The sequence below is a fragment of the Fusarium phalaenopsidis genome (genome assembly GCF_050370095.1).
Source record: "Fusarium phalaenopsidis strain FUZ10S chromosome Unknown contig_32292, whole genome shotgun sequence".
Taxonomy (NCBI): domain Eukaryota; kingdom Fungi; phylum Ascomycota; class Sordariomycetes; order Hypocreales; family Nectriaceae; genus Fusarium; species Fusarium phalaenopsidis.
In genome coordinates this window covers 3,342,656-3,360,946 of record NW_028145410.1, presented here as the reverse complement: position 1 = coordinate 3,360,946, position 18,291 = coordinate 3,342,656, and the positions used below count along the sequence as shown (strand labels likewise).

The following is an 18,291-nucleotide window of genomic DNA, read 5'->3' as shown; positions in this document are numbered from 1 at the left end:
CCCATCTGGAGGTTGGCCCCAGTGAGAAGAGGACCCCCTTGTCAAGGACCAGGGGTCATTCGACACCTTTGTCTTCCCTGGATCGTGCTCAAGAAGGCGTCGCAGGCGCATTCGAGTCGGGCTGCTCGTATGCAGCATTTCAGAAACAAAAGTCCGGCCTTGGATCCCGAAAGTCCTCCACGTCTATGCACAAGGGTCTCCTCTATAATCTAATTCCCAGCCGCCACCACAGTTGAGGTAGGTGGTTTCACGTCAAGTCATGCCAGACATCCATGTTTTCTCTGCCGCTGAACCCAGAACGCCCGATCATCAACGCCAGAAGTCTGGCGTTTCTTCAACTCTAGCCAATCCCAGCTCCTACTCTACTCCTCCCAGAAGCCAGGGAAGAGGTACTCGACACGCTTCATCGCCTCGAGGTCCCGGCCTTCGGGCTTGGTCATAAACTTGACGGCGCCCTGGGACGCACCCTGCCAGTGCTTAGCCAGGACCAAGTCACTGTTGTCAAGGTCGGCAAGACGGTCCAGGACGGCTCCCACTAGGCGCTTGGCGTTCTTGCTGTTGGCCTTCATGTACTTTCCAACCATCTCGACGTTGACATCCTCGAATGAGTGCCAGCAGTCATAGTCAGTGGCCATGGCAATCACCTGATAGGCCATCTCAGCCTCGCGGGCGAGCTTCGCCTCGGGAAGTGTTGACATGTTGATAACCGATCCACCCCACGATCGATACATGTGCGACTCGGCGCGGGTTGAGAATTGGGGTCCCTCTATGTTACTCGTCAGATCATGACCAGATTTCTCGGCAGGGATCTATGTCTTGCTTACCCATGACGATGACCGTGCCCTTCTCGTGCAAGACAACACCGTCTCCCTCCATATGCTCAGCGCACGTCTTGACCACCTTGGCAAGGCCCGCATCAAAGGGATCGGCGAAGCCGACGTGTCCAACGACACCGCCCTCGAAGAAGGTGAAGGGGCGGACACCCTTTGTGCGGTCGATGACCTGGTCCGGAACGACAAAGTCCATGGGCTTGATCTCCTCTTGCAGCGAACCGACGGCGGAGAAGGCGATGACGCATCGGACACCGATATGCCGCAGGGCAGCGATATTGGCTCGGTTGGGGACTTCGTGGGGGGCAAACTGGTGGTGGATGCCGTGGCGGGCGAGGAAGGCTACGTTGACGCCCTTGTGGGAGAGGATTTGGATAGGCGACGCGGGAGCACCCCACGGTGTGATGGGGTTGAGGGCGGCGATGGGCTCGAAGCCCTCGAGCTGGCCAAGACCAGTGCCGCCAATGACGGCAATATGGACGGGCTCTGAGTGAACGTGTCAGTTTGCGCTTCGGCCTATTCGGTGAAGATCCAGCGAAGGAGCTGGCTGGTGGACGCACTGTCAAAGGTCGTGGGGAGGTCACCCATCTTGGCGGCTGTAATCGAGGAGCAGGCTCGGAGCGAGGCTGGGGGGCGAGGTCAGGGAGAGGAGAGCGGCGTCGATGAGGAGGAAAGAAGTTGTCGTCGTCGCTTGGAGGGGGACACAGATATTTCTCGTGCCCGACGCTGACGAGAACCTTTACCCCACCATGGATAACGTCCCAAGCTTGCGTGCTCCATGGAGGGGTCGTGGGCCTCACAGGGCTCTTTCATTGGCTCGGCACGTTGGGCATTATCGACCTTGAAAGGGACATCGCTCTCACGACAGTATCGATAGGACGGAATAAGGTTTCTCACGTTCAGTTCCTTCCCAGGACCAATAGGAAATGTTCCTACATGTTTCGAGTTCAACGAGGACAAGGTTTGGGGAGGTTGCGTGGACACTTCAGGGTAGGTTTTGAGGTTATGATATCATCGCATGGGGACTCTGAATTTCTACCTTGTGAGTATTTCTCGATCTTGACATTGCCTGCTTACCTACCTATCCATATATTTCACTCCGTACTCCTGTGAGAATATATATTTACTCCTAGAGGATGCTTGCAAACCCTCTGTTGCTTTGGTTAATTTTTTGACGTTGAAGCCCGGTAGTGCCGGTTTTATAATTCTGTGTAGGTTAACTCCCATCCCCAGCTCAGGTCATCAAAGCATCCATATTTCAGCAAGTAGAAGAAAATCATACAGGCCCCTCAATAATAGCTGATTGCCGATGTCATCATTCTGTTTGTTTTTAGTTAAGAACAATAATATTGGAAAGTGGCAATCACATATTGTGAATTACTGGCTACCACGGCTACCTCATCGTTCTCCTCAGGTGCTGACCAAGCCGGCCAAAATTTTCCGCGCCCCGCCGAATTTTAGGTCACCACAACATCCGGTGAACTATCAGCAACACACTTGATATCAGCTGTCCTCATATTGAAGACATAAAAAAGGACGCCATGACACGCCTACCCGATTATGTTAGCTTGCCAGTAGAGGCTCAAGAAGATGGCACCGGGGAGACTATCGAGGAGCGATGCTTCTCAGCCGCTCTCATCTGCCTCGAGGGCCACTACACTCAGTCACCCCCCATGGGACCTCAAACATCAGCAAAAGTGAGCTCGATGATCTCAAAGACGCTGGAAAAGACACACACGCTCCGGAAGGCCCGGTAAGTGACTCGCACCCGCCAAGAGCCTCACCACTGATGGTAGTCTGTAGTGAGGCAATCTCGAGGAATGTGGCGATCTGGATCTGGCTCACGAGAATTTTCGCCGCTGCCATCCCAAGCCTCACGACTCGATCCGTGGGACCTCTGTCGAGCCTCAACGACCCAGAAAAGGGCGTCACGCCGCAGGAGAGTACGGCCTGCATCGTCAACCACCATGCGTCCATCAAGGAGGACCTCGGGATCCTCATCAAGCTCATGCACATTGCCCGCAACCTTCTTGTTAATGCCGAGCCCGAGGTGCCCCAAGATATCTGCGCGGCGGTGCATTTCGACCAGATGGTTTACCAGACGATCATCCTCTGCGTCAACGTTACCAGCAAGGGATACGACGGCGAGATCATCGACGAGAACCAGAGGCTCAAGTTGACTGATGTTACAGAACTTTGTGAGTTTGGCCTTTGAGTTACTCATCTAGGTGGCTTTAAACTGACTCTCCCTAGACAAGAAGCTGCTTGTAACCTCACTACAACAGGCGCACAACTGGACAGCCAAGCATGATAGAAACAAGATGTCTTTCTGGTTCGACGTCCTCTTTGACGACGACGGTGCGCTCTCTGGCCCCGAGGAAGCCCTAGGTGATGGCTCAGGGTTCCGCCCAGATGTTGCAAAGCGTCAGGTTCAGCATTGGCTCGATCGTAACTCCAAGATGTGCGACACTGCGAGGAAGCTTCTGAAGGATTACGCCGAGAATCACGCGGACAAGCCTCCTGGGAACCTCGCTCCTATCCGACCCTTGGCTTGGAACTGGCTCCCTGATGGCTCTGTGGATGTTCCAGCTGATATGACCAACTCCGAGGAGAAGATCAACCCGATTTGGAAGCCAGATGAGTCGGACAAGTTCGAGCAAGACCGCGCGTATGGCCGCGTCTCTCGAGAGATCGACACATGGTGGCTTAATGCTCGGGACCCCAACTACGAGGACTGGGTGGCTGGAATGCCCTCTGTGGAGCTTGCCCAGACACGTACGGAGCACTGCCGCAACAACCTGGTTCACCGATATGCTCACTCTTGCGGAACAGACCATTCTCCACCACCTGGAGTTGTGGAGGAGGAAGAAGAGCTTTCTGATCATGAGCATTGCCATCACTGCGAGCACGAGCACGATCATGAGCATGATCACGACCATGAGCATGATCACGACCATGACCACGAGCACGACCACGACCATGATCACGACCACGAACACGATCATGACCACGATGACCACGAGTGCGAGTGCGAATGCGACCATGGCCATCACCATCATCACCACCACCATGATCATGAGTATGCTCATGACTATGTTGAAGACATGATGGACGATGAAGATGCCGACGACGACGAATCTTATGGAGAGGGGCCGCTGACGGGCTTGTTGACTGAAGTACCAAATATCCTGGATCCAAAGCAAATCGAGGCTTTGCACATGATTGTCAAGTCTTGTATTCTGGACAATGCTGGTTCAGGGCTTACCAGGGCGGGCGAAAACTTGCAAAAGACTCGATGCCGCATGTTCCTGGCGCTTGATTGCGGCAAGAGTCTTCTGCGGGAGATGCTAGTCTTTATCGCCGTCTGGGAGAAGGATGAGCAGTCACTTATTTTCCAGGTGACGACGCAGATCGTAGAGGCACTTCATCACAGCGCCTTGATTCCCTATGCGTGGAACTCTCTGCGCATCTCGAAGGACATCATTTCACCTGCACAGACTGTCTTGTTGCGACTTGTCAACCACATGTTTAGAGCCCGAGTCAACAATCCTTCTTCTCAGGAGTCAAAGGACAATGCTCGCGATATCAAGCTGGTGCATTTCTTCTTTAGCTTCTTCCGGAGCCGTATTGTCCCCGAGTGCGCAGCGCTCATGCATCTCCAAGCTCAGATTCGGGAAGAGAACTGTGACCCGTCCGATTTCCCTGTGGACAGCTGGGATATGGAGCGTGCCAAGGACGGCCTCGCTCAGTATCTCGATTTCCTCACCACAGTTGCCGAGATGATGGACACGCGGGCGAAGCTGATCGAGTGGGAAGCTGTTTACGATCTCATCACCATCTTGAGCGGACTCGAGGCTGGAGTACCCAAGAAGCCTCTCATCGAACTTCCAAAGCGATCACCTCGGAACGAGACTGGCAGCAACCCCATGGTGGAACGTCCCTACTCTACCGGAGATGATGGACTTCCCCCGTCGCCACCGCCGCCACCTTTGCAAGAGCCAGCCCACAAGTTTCCCTGGTCTGGAATCAAGGGTCAGATCTTCACCATCATCGCCACACTTCTGCAGCCGCCTCCTGGACAGAGCAGCCCCGGCAACCCTGACGTGCAGATGCAGATGGTCAAGTACAACGGAATAGTGCCGTTGCTGAACTGCTGCGCCTACGACGACCACAACCCCTTCGCTAAGGAGCGAGTGACCATCTGCCTGAAGTGGCTGTTGGATGGGTGTGAGGCCGCAAACAACTTTTTCCGCGAGCTTGTCAATCTTTCACCACCACCCAATCTGAGACCTCCGCCTGGAGGTACTACAGTGTCAACAATAAGGGTCGATGGTATTCAGGGAGAGGTCAAGGTCCAGGTTCGTTCGGGTACATCTGCGCCGGGAGCACAGGACACTGCAGATATTGTGGATGGGGCCGCAAGGCTGAACCTCAACCAACCCAGTGGGCGAGGTAGCATCGAGGACGACTTTATGGCCTAAAGGGCGGTTCAACAGAGTGATGGCCCGAGAGGCAGCAAATCGGATTTTCAGGTTGGTTGAGGCCGACCAGTTGACAATGGATAGGTGCCTGCCTAGGTAGAAAAGGGCCAGCGTCATCAGTATACCATCTCATGATGATCAGGTGTTCGATGTAACCTATTACTTTTTATTCAAAGCCTTGTCAGGCTTCGCTTACTGAAGGCATCATAATGGCCGGGCGGAGTTTTGGGGGTTAGTGTCTGACACTGGTAGTCATGATGGAGGAATGGAGGCTTACGAAGCTAGACGCGTTCGCCTGTTGTGCGCGTACGCAGCATACTTCTGTTGTTAGCATTTCTGTCTCATGAGCCAATCAATTACAAGTTGAACCTCAATATATTTGCCATGCTGACAATGTGTGTGGCTCAAAGCCTTGAAAATAACGAATCGAGAGACCAGGCACCAACCAGCCTTGTGTAAGACGACACAGTCCAGATGATGATTGATGCTTTTGCACCTGCAGTTTTGCCTGGGTCGTATCCTTTGCCTCTATTACCGCGCGGCGTGAGATATAGGCGTACGTATTTGCAATAGACAACTTCAAGATGGGACAGTCGCCCCTCGGGGTCTGACTCTCTTCTTACACATTTGAAGATGGTGTAGAGGTTGTCCCCAATGAGTGATCATTTACAGTACATATACGAGACCAGGTGATTTTACTATATTGCCTGCAGGTGAAGGCATAACACACCCTCTTCCCGGCGGCCCGGATGATCAAGCACCCATGTAAGCACGCATGCCACCACCAAGTTTCCCGGTCATCCGACTCGTTTGTAACTGATATCGGATGCTATTAAATATTGTAACTAGCACCCATACGCTGCTAGAATACATTGATAGCACTGTATACAACGTGTCGACCGTGGACGCATACCGAGTTGAGGGGTGCGAGATCGTCTGAGCAGCGTTCGGTACGTCAAAAGTTACACCCGATACAAGGAACCGTTGGATGCCACCCGACCTGTCAGATCGGTACCGCAATAGAAAACCCACAGGGACGATCTTACGAGAAGAAGAAGAGGTCGGTTGCACGGCGTAGTCCGACACCACCCCCTGGTGTCCGTTGTTGCGGCTCACTGGATCTGACACCAACTGACCTGCATATTCTTGTTGGCCTTATGCGGATGGGACAATGGTGTGGCTACTTGACACGAAAGTGGTACCCGGAACTTCGCCCTGACTTGGAGGAGGACAGAGTGACTTGTATGTATAGCTGGTTAGACTGTCTACCGAGAATAGCACCCTTTTCGAGACTACGCTATAACAAAGCCATGATTACATGTAACATGGTGATAAAGTAAAGTCAATTGGATTAAAGATATATCTGCCAGCCTCCCGTATTCAGCTCCAGGCTCTCTACATGGTATTGCATTGCTTGAGTGTCCGCGCACGTCTTCTCCGCTGCGTGGCTTGGTGTTGTTTATGAGGCTTCTTTTGGCTCGGCCTCTTCTTTGACTTGTGACCGGACTTGTGTCCTGACTTGTGTCCTGACTTGGGTTCCGAGTTCAGCTTCATCCAGTATTGTTGTACCGGCCGTTCCCAGTCATGCCTGATAAATATAATGTCGTATTGTGGCGCGTACAGGACGCGATGGGTCGTCACCTGGGCCTCGTCGGTGCCGGCGAATCGGGAGCGGAGCTGCACCTCTGTGCTGGCGTCTACTTCCGGCAGAGCTTTGTCGGGGCCGAATTGCTTGGCATGGAGCTTTTGGAGGTAACTGAGACCGATGAAGCTCGACTCGCCGTCGTTGGTGAGGTGTAGTACTTTGGGGTTTTGGGAGTGGTAGGACGGCTCGGTACTGGGGTTGGAGGTGAGGATGTGATTCGGAGACTTGATGGAGGCCAGGGAGACCTCGTAAGGGGGGAAAGAGGGTTGGGGGGTCATTGTTTATGTGTAGAATGGATCTGGCCGATCTGTCTTGATGTTCGAGTCCTCATGTTAGACTGGCCTTGAACTATATACGGCTTAATGTGAAAGAGAGATATGGAAATTACAATGGCGTAAAACACAGCGGTTAATAAGGGGGGGGCAGCTGCACCTACTTCGTACCATATCGACTCCAATTGCCATTGCCCGTCAAGATCTGGTGGGTCACTTATGACTTGCTGGTTGGCGGATCCATTGTAAAGCCACTGCCTTGAAGGGAGTGAGCATCAAGAGCCTCTCTGCGGGAGAGCAAATCAAGGGCCTTGAAAGAGAAGCTAGCAAGGGGGCATAGGCCCACCAGTGACGGGAACTTGCGTCGCAAGAGTTCTTGGAACAGCCATGGGCGTTTGCCATGGCCACTTGGGAAGCCTGCCTGACCCCGTGTGGTTGCATGTGTTAGGGCCTTGATACTGTAACTTTGGCGGATCGCCTGGTAGGGAAGAAATACGCGACGCTGATTCGTTGGGTGGCGATCCCCATGTCTTTTTCCTAAGGACAGCATATTTTATTGACCAATCATGCTCTTTAGAACGGTTCGCGACGGCTCGCGACTGATTGGATCATATCCATTCCAGCTGTGTCGGAGTCAGGCTTCGAGGAGGGCCTTTTTGTAATTTGCTTCAAGGAGTGGATAAATTGGAATGTGCAGAATACTAACGCATCATGCTATTCTGGAATCGAAGCCATCTTCAGTTGAGGCAAGTCGTTCTTTTACAATTGACATCTCCACGCTCAAGGGCCGGACTTGTTCTGACGTGTTGAAGGCTGCCTACCTAGGTAGCGAAGCACCTTAGACTCGATACAATTGGATCCAGACCGAATGAGCTGGAATCCGCCCGTGACCATCATCAACCTCTTGACAGGTTTTCAACCCCTGATGCGAATCGACTTCCTCTTTATTGTACGTCTACCAGTTTCTGAGGCATAATGTGCTTTGCTTCTGTTACTCGACAGCCTCACTTTCACCCACCCCCCTCAACATGAACCTCAGCTACCGAAAGCACGAGAAAAGAAACTTACCATGAGAGACTGATTCACTGTAGATATGCCATATCAAAGAACTCATGAAGCGCCGACGGCGAAACCCCCAGGTCGGAAAACCTCCCCCACGCTCACTCCTGAGGCAGGCTCTTGTGCAAAAGCTGGAGCTCGACTTCATGGCCTCTAGGCAGTATCGTTCGGAACGGTCCAAGACATGGCAATCCAGCTGTTTGTTTGATAGTCAGGAGTTTTCCGCCGCCTCATCACTCGACAGATACGTCAAGGCTGTTCTGGGTGATGAATCCCCCGAGGAGAAGGAGGATACCTCTGGGAATCGAAGATCGACGAGGAATCACACATCGGTCTCTGAGGATCTTGACGCTCTGTCCTGGGAGAAAAGTCTAATATCACCGAGCCCTCTTCACATGAGCCGGATAGAGGAGTGTTCGACATCTACTTTTTCGATCAGTGACGAGCATTCAGTGGCGGACGGGACCCGGCATGGCTTTGATCACAATCACCATCAACTATCGGGCGACTTCACGGCGTTACATTTCATGCCAATGAGCCCCGAGTGTTTAAATTGGACAGCCCCTGAACCTTGGATATCGACATATTCGACTATGGATGATCCTACTTGGCCGCTAGATGACGGCGGCCAATTTACTAGGGAGCATCTCGACTACCCTCAATGCCCCATCTCCCAGCCCGAGAGCAATATAGGACCCTCCTGGCCTGGCTTATGTGGCTCGACAATTGAGCTATCAAGCAACTTGGCGCAGTATCAACGACGAGAGCCGGACGTTTTGTGAATGGCTTGAAGGGTTACAAGCGAGGCATTCTAGCCGAGCAGGGGAGCAAAGGATTCCCCAATTTTAACGCGGTGGTGAATTGATCTACGATAGGGGCAATACCAGGTAATAGAGAGAACAGCGCTTACATGATTGTATCAAAGCTGACTGGTGCATGAACTGTACCATGTGTTGCCTCTTCGCCCCCTATCTGGGGTCTTTAGCAATAGCTGAACCAATGGATACCAATGGGTGAGACGGGAGGGGGGGCGTTTGATGATAAACAAAACTATACCCAATCTCAACTCTTCAGGTGAGCATGCAGACGCCATGGCGCGGCAGAGCTGTGATTTGGCCAAGGCAGGCTGTGGCATAACTAGAGCTTCTAAACCAGATCCCTTACAACCCAAGGATCCGCGGTCCACTGAGGATGCAGCTAAATGACAACCCACGGATGAGGAGGCATGGCTGGCTAGACCTTTTCAGCGAGCCAGGCTTGATCCTTTCATGGAACCTGTGGGTGTGTCTAACAACGAGGCCCAACCTGCGGGTTGGGATTTGAGGCCCCCTACACAGCAACAATGGACGCCAGCGAGCTGTTGTCATATATGGTATCGTCTTCAAATCATTAGTTTTATATACATGTAGGTACCGGGATCATGATACCAGCCAGGGAAAGCCCCCAAAACACGCTGCCATGAGCAATGTTCCTTGCTTAAAACAACCCAACGCCTATATTTTATCCAACCAGTAGAAATTACACCATCATGGCTCCCAAACCAGCCATGCCAGCAAAGGCGACCACCATCCCAGGCCTGGGCGCGTTCCAAGCTCCAGCGTCGGGTGTCTCGGTGGCCGTGAACACACCCGTCAAGTCGCTCGTGGGCGTAGCCGTTACCGTGGTTGTCCTGGCTTCCGTGGTGGTCTTGGCATAGAGAGGCCAGTCTCCAGAAGACGAGTACAGCACACCGTTGATGACGACACCGTCGTTATCGATGGCCAGCTGCTGCGCGTCCTCGTCACAGGTGCCACCGTAGTCGCGGACGTAGCACGTTGGCTTCATCTGCTTGGGCAGAGTATCCGTGTGCGTAGCGTTTGCGTCACCCGACGTGTTGTACGACGCGGCGTCAATATCCTTACCCGTCGACACCGACGTTCCCATTATAATTCGGGCAAACACCTGAAACGCTGTTTCCGGCTGATAGGCTGGCACCGCGTGCCCAGCTTGGTAGATGCGGCTGAAGGATAGGTTGCCAAACTGACGAACAACACCACCGATGTATGACTCATTGACAATGATGGGCGCATAGCCGGCTTCAGGGAAACCGGTGCTGTACGCATTGCCTGCCTCCTGGGCGATGTTCTTAGACACGGCTTCGCCACCCATCCAGTTGCAGATGTAGTCCCTGTCACCGTACATGAGGCCGATCCGCACACCCTGGTTCAGGAGAGCGGCAAGGCGCGGGATATTGCCATCGCGAGCAATGTCTCCCGTCTCAGCAAACTCGTAAAATACGTTGGTATTGGACATGGTGTAGTTGACAGGCGACCCTATGGCACGGTGCACTTCAGCCTGGTTGAGGTACTCCTGGAACGTCATTGGCGGGAATGGGTCCGCGTAGGGGGCAGCCAGGTCGTAAGCGCCTCGATTTGAGCTGAAGTAGGCGTTTTGGATGTCGAGGCACTCGTCCCTAGCCTTGGAGCACACTTGGTTGACGGCATCTTCGTCGCCCTCACCTTCGGGATCACCTAAACTAACGGCAGCGCCACATTGGTGGAGGAGGTCGCGACAGCCGCCCTCGGAAGAATACTTGTCGAGATAATAACTGGTATCGGTCGGAGACATGGCCTTGTAATTGTACGAGTTCTCGCTGGCAAAGATGGGGTAAAAGGGCACTTGGGTTTCCATGTCGACACAGCCGTTGACGATGCCCAGTGACTTAAGATGGACATCGATAGTTGAATTGCTTGGCAGCTCTCCATTCTGGCGTCGAACGTTTTGCTCCTGGAAGGTCTCGGCGAAGATGGGACCATAACGACCGCCGTAGCTCTCAGCAAAGAGGTTGATGCCGAGAGAACTGTTTCGACCGCGCGAGGAAGGCTGATACTGCGGAAAGGTAGTCAAGAATCCCTGGACCATATGCCATACAGCCATGGCAGCCGTCTGGGTCGTGTTGGCGGTGTGTTCCCTGTCACCAGAGCTAAAGGTGCCATTGCGGAAGACCCATTCGGGATAATTGGGATTGGGCACAGGAGGCACGTCGACTGTGCCCCGGGCAAAGTTGGCGGTGCCTCTGGTGGGAGAATCGTAAGAGAAGCCTACTTGGTTAGGCTAGAATGGTTGCTGGTCAGTATTGTAAGTCGATACCAGCCCAAGCTGGACACACCTGATCAATGAAGAGCATGTTGGAAGCGCGATCCCAGCCCCATTCGCGAGCAACAGTGTCGTAGTCATCCAGACCCTTCTCGACAACCTCGCAGGGCCCGTTGCCAGTGAAGAATCCATACATGGAGCTGGACCCAGGTCCGCCATTGAGCCAGATGGTGAGACTCTCGGTTCGCTCGCGGGCCTCAACAAACCAAAAGAATAGATTGGTTGGGTAGTCACCGGGAACCGAAACCCAACCCGTGTACTGTTTTTGAGAATCGAAAGCGGTTGCGCATGCGCCTTCGGGGACCTTATAAGATACTGTGACATTGCGGTTTGCAGGTGAGCGGACGACGGTGAGGTTGCGCGCCTCGGCGTCGGAGCGAGGCAGGAATTGCGCCGATGTATGGAATGCGAGGAGCGGAATTAGGAGCAAAAGCCGCAGATGCAGAGAGAGGGACAAGATGAGAGGAGGCGCCATAACGGCGGGCGGCCAGCGTCTGGCCGGGGGCGGTCGAGCGTGTCTGGTGGTGAGAGATTCTATGGTAGGAGTCGTCATTCAACAACAGGCTAGTAAGCAAACTGACGACGACGCATCACAGGGCAAAACAATGCTGTAGCGAGACATGAAAAGCCCGGGACGAGACACGAGCGACTGAGACAGACAGCTCCCGAGACACGGGGTAAAGCGAAGGGAAAACAAGCAGAAATGCAAAAAAACGAGATGAAAAAGAAGGGATAATGGTACGTAAAAAGAAAGAAAGCCTTGTCGGATGGTGCATGAAGGGAGGACAAACGAGGCTCTGCCAACAATGGATCGAAGGATGGAAGCTACAGTACGCGCAAGCTGACACCCACCCCCTCACTGGCTGTCGTCCATCGTCTGTGCCTTGCATCGCCTCCCTCTAGGGGGATTTTCGGGCGTTGAGCGCTGGGGTTACAGTGGGGATCGGCGCCTAGAGACAGCGGAGTGGCTGGTGGTCATGTGGGGAGCTAGGTCCCCCTCGTAAGGCTCACACGAACGAAGCTCTGCCCATGGTCAAGCAACGGTGAAGCTTGGACGGGTCAAATGGAATGACCGGTGTCGATATATATGGCTAGGATAGTTTACAAAAGGATTCTTACTCCTTTCTTGGCTTCTTTTTTCGACTCTCTTTGGTTAGAACTTCTCAAGACACTTCGTCGGCACATGCCAATTCCTCAACCCTTGCACGTGCGGCTGATCGTTAGTTGCAATGGATGCAAATCTCCAACGGCACATGTTTCCAGTAGGGGTCGGCCCGTCGCCGTGCGTGGCAGCGGATGTTTGACGACGGTTGCAGTAAGCAAAGGGCGGAAGGGAAGTCTATGTGACCCGACCATGCTGCACCCCGAGTAATCTCTTGAGAGAGAGCCTGCAATCTCATCATGACTGCCTAAGAAGAAGCATCTCACATCTTACCAACCGAAACAGGGATCACTGGGATTGTGATCCCATGACGTGATGTCTCCCTTACCAAAGCTTGGTTCGTGAGTGAATACGACGGAGCCAATTATACATTTGGCCTGTTGATCGTTTCAGATATGGCATTGGTAGTGTCTACAGCAAGAACTCTTTTTTTTTCTTAATACTGAGTACAACCTCATCTATGCGCCTTTTCCGTTACACCCAAGGTAGATTATACAGTTATGTCACATATCCATTTCCATCATGGCTCTCCCGTCTTGCGCACCGCGAAAAAGTAGTTACCCACCTTCTCGCTGCCCTTCACCTCCTTCCAGCCCAGGCCTGGCACGTACACGACGCCCTGCACCATGGGATGACTCCATCCCTGGTTCGCGAGGAAGTGCCGCAGCTCCTCCTCGTTGAGGTACTTGTTCCAGTCGTGCGTTCCCTTGGGCACGATACCCAGCACATCCTCGGCTATGAAGTTGGTCGTGAACCAGCTCATCCATGTTCGCGCGATGGTGCTCATGACGAGCCAGCCTCCCGGCTTGACGAATGGCCGCACCTTTTCCAGGAATGCGGCCGGCGCATCGACGTGTTCGATCACCTCGAACAGGGAGACCACATCATAAGCCTCCTCGGGCGTCGCGGGCACGGGTAGGTTCTCAATCGATGTCTGGCGATACTCGAGCTTGTTGCGCAACCCTGGGTCTCTGCGGGCGTGGGCTCGGGCTACGGCCAGAACTTCGGGGGTAGGGTCGATGGCAGTGACGCGCCGGGTCATCGGCAGCCGTGCGGCGCTCTCGGCAAAGATGCCGCCGCCACAGCCGATATCGAGAAAGGTAAGATCGGTCGTCGCGGGAGCATCGGCCTGGGCGCTGTGGCAGGCGCGGATAAAGTCGTGACGGAGAGGGTTCATGAGATGGAGGAGCCGCGAGGAGCCATGAGGATCCCACCAGTCTGCGGCGAGAGCGTTGAAGTGTGAAACCTCATCAGGGTTCACGGAGGAGAAGTTCGAGGAGGAGTTGTTGGGGGATGTTGTAGAGTTCCATCGTGGAGCTGCGACGGAGGTGCCGATGATGCGGAGGGAGGGTGGTGGGATGGCCGATGATAACACTGGCCGTCGACCCGATCGGGCCAGACTTCGGAGCAAGGCACCCGCCGGCCGGGACGGAGCCGGCATGGTTGGTGGTTAGAGAAGAAGGAGGATTTGTATGGTTGGTGATGCAACCAGCCCAAGACGTCTGTGATGCGAGGTATCAGAGGATGACAAAGCCGCCAGCCAGGGGGAAAAAAGACCAACAGTGGGGTCTTGAAACGGGAAATCAATCGATTATCCAGTGACAAGATACAATTCAACAACTTGGCTCTCTTTCCGTCATCGGTCCCACTACTGCCGCAATTGACGCTCTTTTTTCCCTCCCGGATATCCTCTCGCTGACTGATGCTTTCGCAATTCCTGACTCCAACTGCGTTTTCCAGCTGGCTTACATAATAACCGCGCGACGGGGAAACCAAAACGGCCGCTAGAGCCAGGGAGCCCGAGTGTTTGCCCCAAACCGGGCAAGACAACCTAACCAATTGCCATCCCAGACATGTGAGCGAAGCAGATGGAACCGCCCTGTCCTCCCCGGCCTAGGCTCAGTCCGGGTAAGCCGGGGTTTTTACAGTGTGAGAGCCGGGAATTCACCGCGCGGCACCGAGCAGGTGAAAGCCGGAGAGCGGAGGAGGGGGAGAGTGTGAAAGAGAGGGTCTGAATCATGCGAGGTGGAAGCACGTCGTCCGTTATTATGTGCGAGGGCGCCGCTAAAGCCTGTCTTTTCGATAATTTTTTTTTTCTTTCTTTTAATCACTTGATCGTACAGTTGTTCCTCTTTCTCAATTCATCCTCCTTCCACCGCTTTCGTTGTTGTCTTCTAGATCACGGGCCGAACCCCTCCCCTCAGTAGGAAAAAAAGTTCCCCGCCGCCTCCGTCTCCGCCTCCGGAACCGAGCCCGCTCTCCTCGTGTACTTGCCATCGCAAAGCGTCGCATTGCTAGTCGCATTTACTGCTACTCCATCAAGCCGAGGTCGAAGAGTCACGCGTCACTCTACCAGCCCTTGATCGCCAATTCATATTCCTCTGCGCCCAATTCCTCCTCCATCTACCACCGTAACCCTCTCATATCCTTCATCATGCCTGCGACAATCGACCTGAACCAATTCGACTCGATCCCTGACTCAATCGAGGCTTTCCGTATGCGACACTCTACTCCTCACTTCCTAAACCTTCTCTAACGTGTCTGCGCATAGGAAATGGCGAGTTCCTCGTCGTCCTCGACGATCCCTCGCGTGAAAACGAGGCAGACTTGATCATCGCCGCTCAAGACGTCACGACCGAGAAGATGGGATTCCTCATCCGTCACTCCTCTGGCTACGTCTGCGCACCTCTCTCCCCAGCTCTCACCACCGCCCTCGACCTCCCGCAGATGGTCCCCAACAACCAGGACCCTCGTGGAACCGCCTACACCATCTCCGTCGACTCGGCCGACCCCTCCGTGTCCACTGGCATCAGCGCCCGCGACCGCGCCCTCGCCTGCAGGACACTCGCCGACCCCGCCGCCCGCCCAGAGAGCTTCCGCCGCCCGGGTCACATCCTCCCCCTCCGATCCCGCCCCGGTGGCGTCCGTCAGCGCCCAGGTCACACTGAGGCCGCCACCGAGTTCTGCCGCCTCGCCGGCAAGGTTCAGGCTGCCGCCATCTGTGAGATGGTTGACGATGGTGAGGAGACGCCTGGCCAGGCGGTCCGTCACAACCACGGCATGCTGAGGGGAGAAGCCTGCATCGCCTTTGCCCGGAAGTGGGGGCTCAAGGTGTGCACTATCGCCGACCTGGTTGCCTACGTTGAGAAGACTGAGGGCAAGCTCGAGACCAACGGGTCCGAGGCCAACGGCAGCTGAGAGGGTTGAAGTTGCGGTTGTGGTTTTGGAGCGAGGCATGGCGGATTGTATACCGCCATATCTTTTTGCGTACCTGGTAACGCGGCACGTGGCGGCAGTCTTGCTTGACGGTTGACGAAACGGCTTGGTTCATCTCTTGACATGTATTTTGCTATATCTGTTTCTTGATTCCATGGGGTATTTGGCATGGCATAGACCGGGGTTTGTTCTGGCGTCCAGAAAACAGTGGCAGTCAAAAGAGAAGGATGAGACAAATCAGAGGACGCCCTCATTCTTCCCCCTCCGTCTTTGCACCAGCGTATTCCCCGCTCCTGCGTCTCAACCGGGTGTCATGTTAACTCAATGGGCCTTGTGTAGGATACTGATGTACGCTTATATCATTCAACTCGGATTTATGTCTCATATCTCTGATATTAACCTCATGTCTTAGTCTCAAGGCCGTAGTATGTATGGTGACTTGTCAAGGCTTCTTGGTCCTACGTACCAGTCAAGTCTGCTTGCTCTCACATTGTGTCCAGAATAATTGGCCCTGAGCCTCGCCCATGCTTGATCTGTAATACAGCAGCTCGCTCTTCCTCGGCGTGCAAGTCTGCTGCGGGTATCATTTCATCGTGTCATCATATCGCAAAAGTCATTTACCCCATGACGCCGCCGTATTCTTTCCCTCTATCCCACATCCAAGACCACGCGACGATTTTACACACTCTCCTTCTTTGGCACTCTTCCTGGGACTGGCTGGTGGCCTCTAACCACAACATCCTCGTCCTCCTCGCCCTCATCATCTTCTTCGTCCATATCGTGCTGCTCCTGGGCTTGGCGGGCGCGCTTGATACGGCGCACCATGGCCTGGTCAAGGTAGAAGTCGTGGTCGAATCGTGACCGTGAGAAACGCTGGGTTTTGAAATCAGTCACAGCTCCAAGAGTGAGATAGATGAGAAGTGAACTAACCTCAGAACAGCCCGTCTGTGGACACTGGGCATCACCTCGCAGTGGCAAGTAGTCGAGCAGGGCAGCCTTCTCAAAGGTGTGCTTGCACTTGCGGTTGCTGTAAGGCTCTTTCATTGGCTGTAGCGTGAGCGGGCAGTTGATGCTGAGGACCTCGCGGGCCACAGCAATGTCATCATCGTCATCGTCATCCGCTGCGCCAGGGGTCGTCGCGCGCATCACAGGTCGGCCATCGGGACGGAACCAACGTGAGGCGTCTGGAAGCGGTGGTCCGTCCTCGCCGGCCATGGCGTCGTGCCAGAGCTTCTTGAAGCCGGCGTAGTCGTTGTTCAGGGCGTACCGCTGGTGCATGTCCATGGCTGTGTAATCGGCCCTCTTCTTGGCACGCATGTCCCTGAAGCGCTCCAGGATGCTCGAGGCGGCGAGCTCTTTGCTATCGACATCGTCGTCTGCTTCCTCGGCCGCTTCTGCATCGTCACCCCGACGGGGACGGCGTTGGGATTGCGCTACATCGGCAGCGGCAGCGTTATACAAATCGGTGATGATGAGGCCTTCATCTTCCAACTCGGCTTTGTAATCGATCACGACACGGATGGCCTCCTCAAATGAGTCGGTCAAGGCATCGACCCGCGTTTCGAGATCGGCAACATGGGTCTCGAGGCGCTCCTCATCTAGCGTCTTCTCATTGCCCTTCTCTTGCCTTTTCGCGCGTAGGGACTCAAGTCTATCGCGCTGCTCCCTCAGCTGTTCATGCAGGTCGCCAATGCTGGAGCCAAGAAGGCCAACGGAGTCACCGAGCTGCTGCTGATAGACAACGGTGGTGCGGGCGTGGGACAGGTCGTTCAGATCGCGGCGTGCAGCGTCGGAGAGGGGGCAAGAGGGCGGCTGGTATTCGGGCAAGGACGTGGTCGTAGTCGCAGTCGAGGACGAGGAGACGCCGGAGCGATTGAGGAGCCTGCGAGACATGGCGATTGCGAATGGGAAGAGGTCGATTATGGGACGGTGTTGCAGAGAGTCAGCATCGTGGGCTTTCTTTGTCTTGCTTGGTCCTTGTCCCGCAGAGAATGCGCCAGAGGAGGGTGCGACGCGACACGGCAGCTCGCACGTGTAAAGTGAACGCGGCCGAGAGTCGTGTCACGGGATCTAACGGCGAGTAGGCGATAACACCCAGAACTGGAACTTGGCATGCCACAGCAACACGATTCGGAATAATTCGAACATAATGTGGATTGAAAGAATTCGAGGGGAGTTCTATGGGTATTTTCATTTCCCATTCTTTATTGAAATTCTGGTTAAACGGTTTGAATATATACTGAGTAAATAATGGATACAGGTCTTGAGGCATTTTACGCCCAAAGTGTTCTAGTATTAATGTCCGCCTTGCATAAGTCGGCCTCAAAGTGTTGTGTCACGGGACCTCAAAGTCGATCATCCACCCATCCATCTCATGACGGCACATCCCTGTTGCCACACGCCAGGGTCCAAACTCAAAACATGGTCGATTTGGGTGAGAGGCGGACTCCTTTGTCAATCAGGGTCCATCCATTACTGGCCGAATCTGGTT

General features: G+C 54.2%; 7 protein-coding genes across 7 annotated transcripts; 2 read left to right on the top strand and 5 right to left on the bottom strand.

Moving 5' to 3' along the window:
• Positions 1–362: 362 nt before the first annotated feature.
• On the bottom strand, positions 363–1,418 carry LRP88_05294 (S-methyl-5-thioadenosine phosphorylase; the record flags this gene model as incomplete). Its single annotated transcript, XM_083241852.1, has 3 exons — positions 363–766; positions 825–1,316; positions 1,391–1,418. 3 exons carry the CDS (start codon positions 1,416–1,418, stop codon positions 363–365), a joined length of 924 nt encoding a protein of 307 aa, XP_083103000.1.
• Positions 1,419–2,371: 953 nt separating this feature from the next.
• On the top strand, positions 2,372–5,311 carry LRP88_05293 (uncharacterized protein; the record flags this gene model as incomplete). The annotated part of the gene is made up of 4 exons (XM_083241851.1): positions 2,372–2,583; positions 2,634–3,028; positions 3,084–3,682; positions 3,854–5,311. 4 exons carry the CDS (start codon positions 2,372–2,374, stop codon positions 5,309–5,311), a joined length of 2,664 nt encoding a protein of 887 aa, XP_083102999.1.
• A 1,395-nt stretch (positions 5,312–6,706) lies between these two features.
• On the bottom strand, positions 6,707–7,234 carry LRP88_05292 (uncharacterized protein; the record flags this gene model as incomplete). The annotated part of the gene is made up of 1 exon (XM_083241850.1): positions 6,707–7,234. The coding sequence occupies one exon, from the start codon at positions 7,232–7,234 to the stop codon at positions 6,707–6,709; it is 528 nt and encodes a 175-aa protein (XP_083102998.1).
• Positions 7,235–9,805: 2,571 nt separating this feature from the next.
• LRP88_05291 (Alpha/Beta hydrolase protein) lies at positions 9,806–11,897 on the bottom strand (the record flags this gene model as incomplete). Its single annotated transcript, XM_083241849.1, has 2 exons — positions 9,806–11,380; positions 11,436–11,897. 2 exons carry the CDS (start codon positions 11,895–11,897, stop codon positions 9,806–9,808), a joined length of 2,037 nt encoding a protein of 678 aa, XP_083102997.1.
• Positions 11,898–13,104: 1,207 nt separating this feature from the next.
• Positions 13,105–14,025, bottom strand: LRP88_05290 (S-adenosyl-L-methionine-dependent methyltransferase; the record flags this gene model as incomplete). Its single annotated transcript, XM_083241848.1, has 1 exon — positions 13,105–14,025. One exon carries the CDS (start codon positions 14,023–14,025, stop codon positions 13,105–13,107), a length of 921 nt encoding a protein of 306 aa, XP_083102996.1.
• Positions 14,026–15,018: 993 nt separating this feature from the next.
• LRP88_05289 (3,4-dihydroxy-2-butanone-4-phosphate synthase RIB3) lies at positions 15,019–15,782 on the top strand (the record flags this gene model as incomplete). The annotated part of the gene is made up of 2 exons (XM_083241847.1): positions 15,019–15,079; positions 15,136–15,782. 2 exons carry the CDS (start codon positions 15,019–15,021, stop codon positions 15,780–15,782), a joined length of 708 nt encoding a protein of 235 aa, XP_083102995.1.
• A 696-nt stretch (positions 15,783–16,478) lies between these two features.
• Positions 16,479–17,693, bottom strand: LRP88_05288 (SUMO ligase MMS21; the record flags this gene model as incomplete). The annotated part of the gene is made up of 1 exon (XM_083241846.1): positions 16,479–17,693. The coding sequence occupies one exon, from the start codon at positions 17,691–17,693 to the stop codon at positions 16,479–16,481; it is 1,215 nt and encodes a 404-aa protein (XP_083102994.1).
• Between the last annotated feature and the right edge of the window lie 598 nt (positions 17,694–18,291).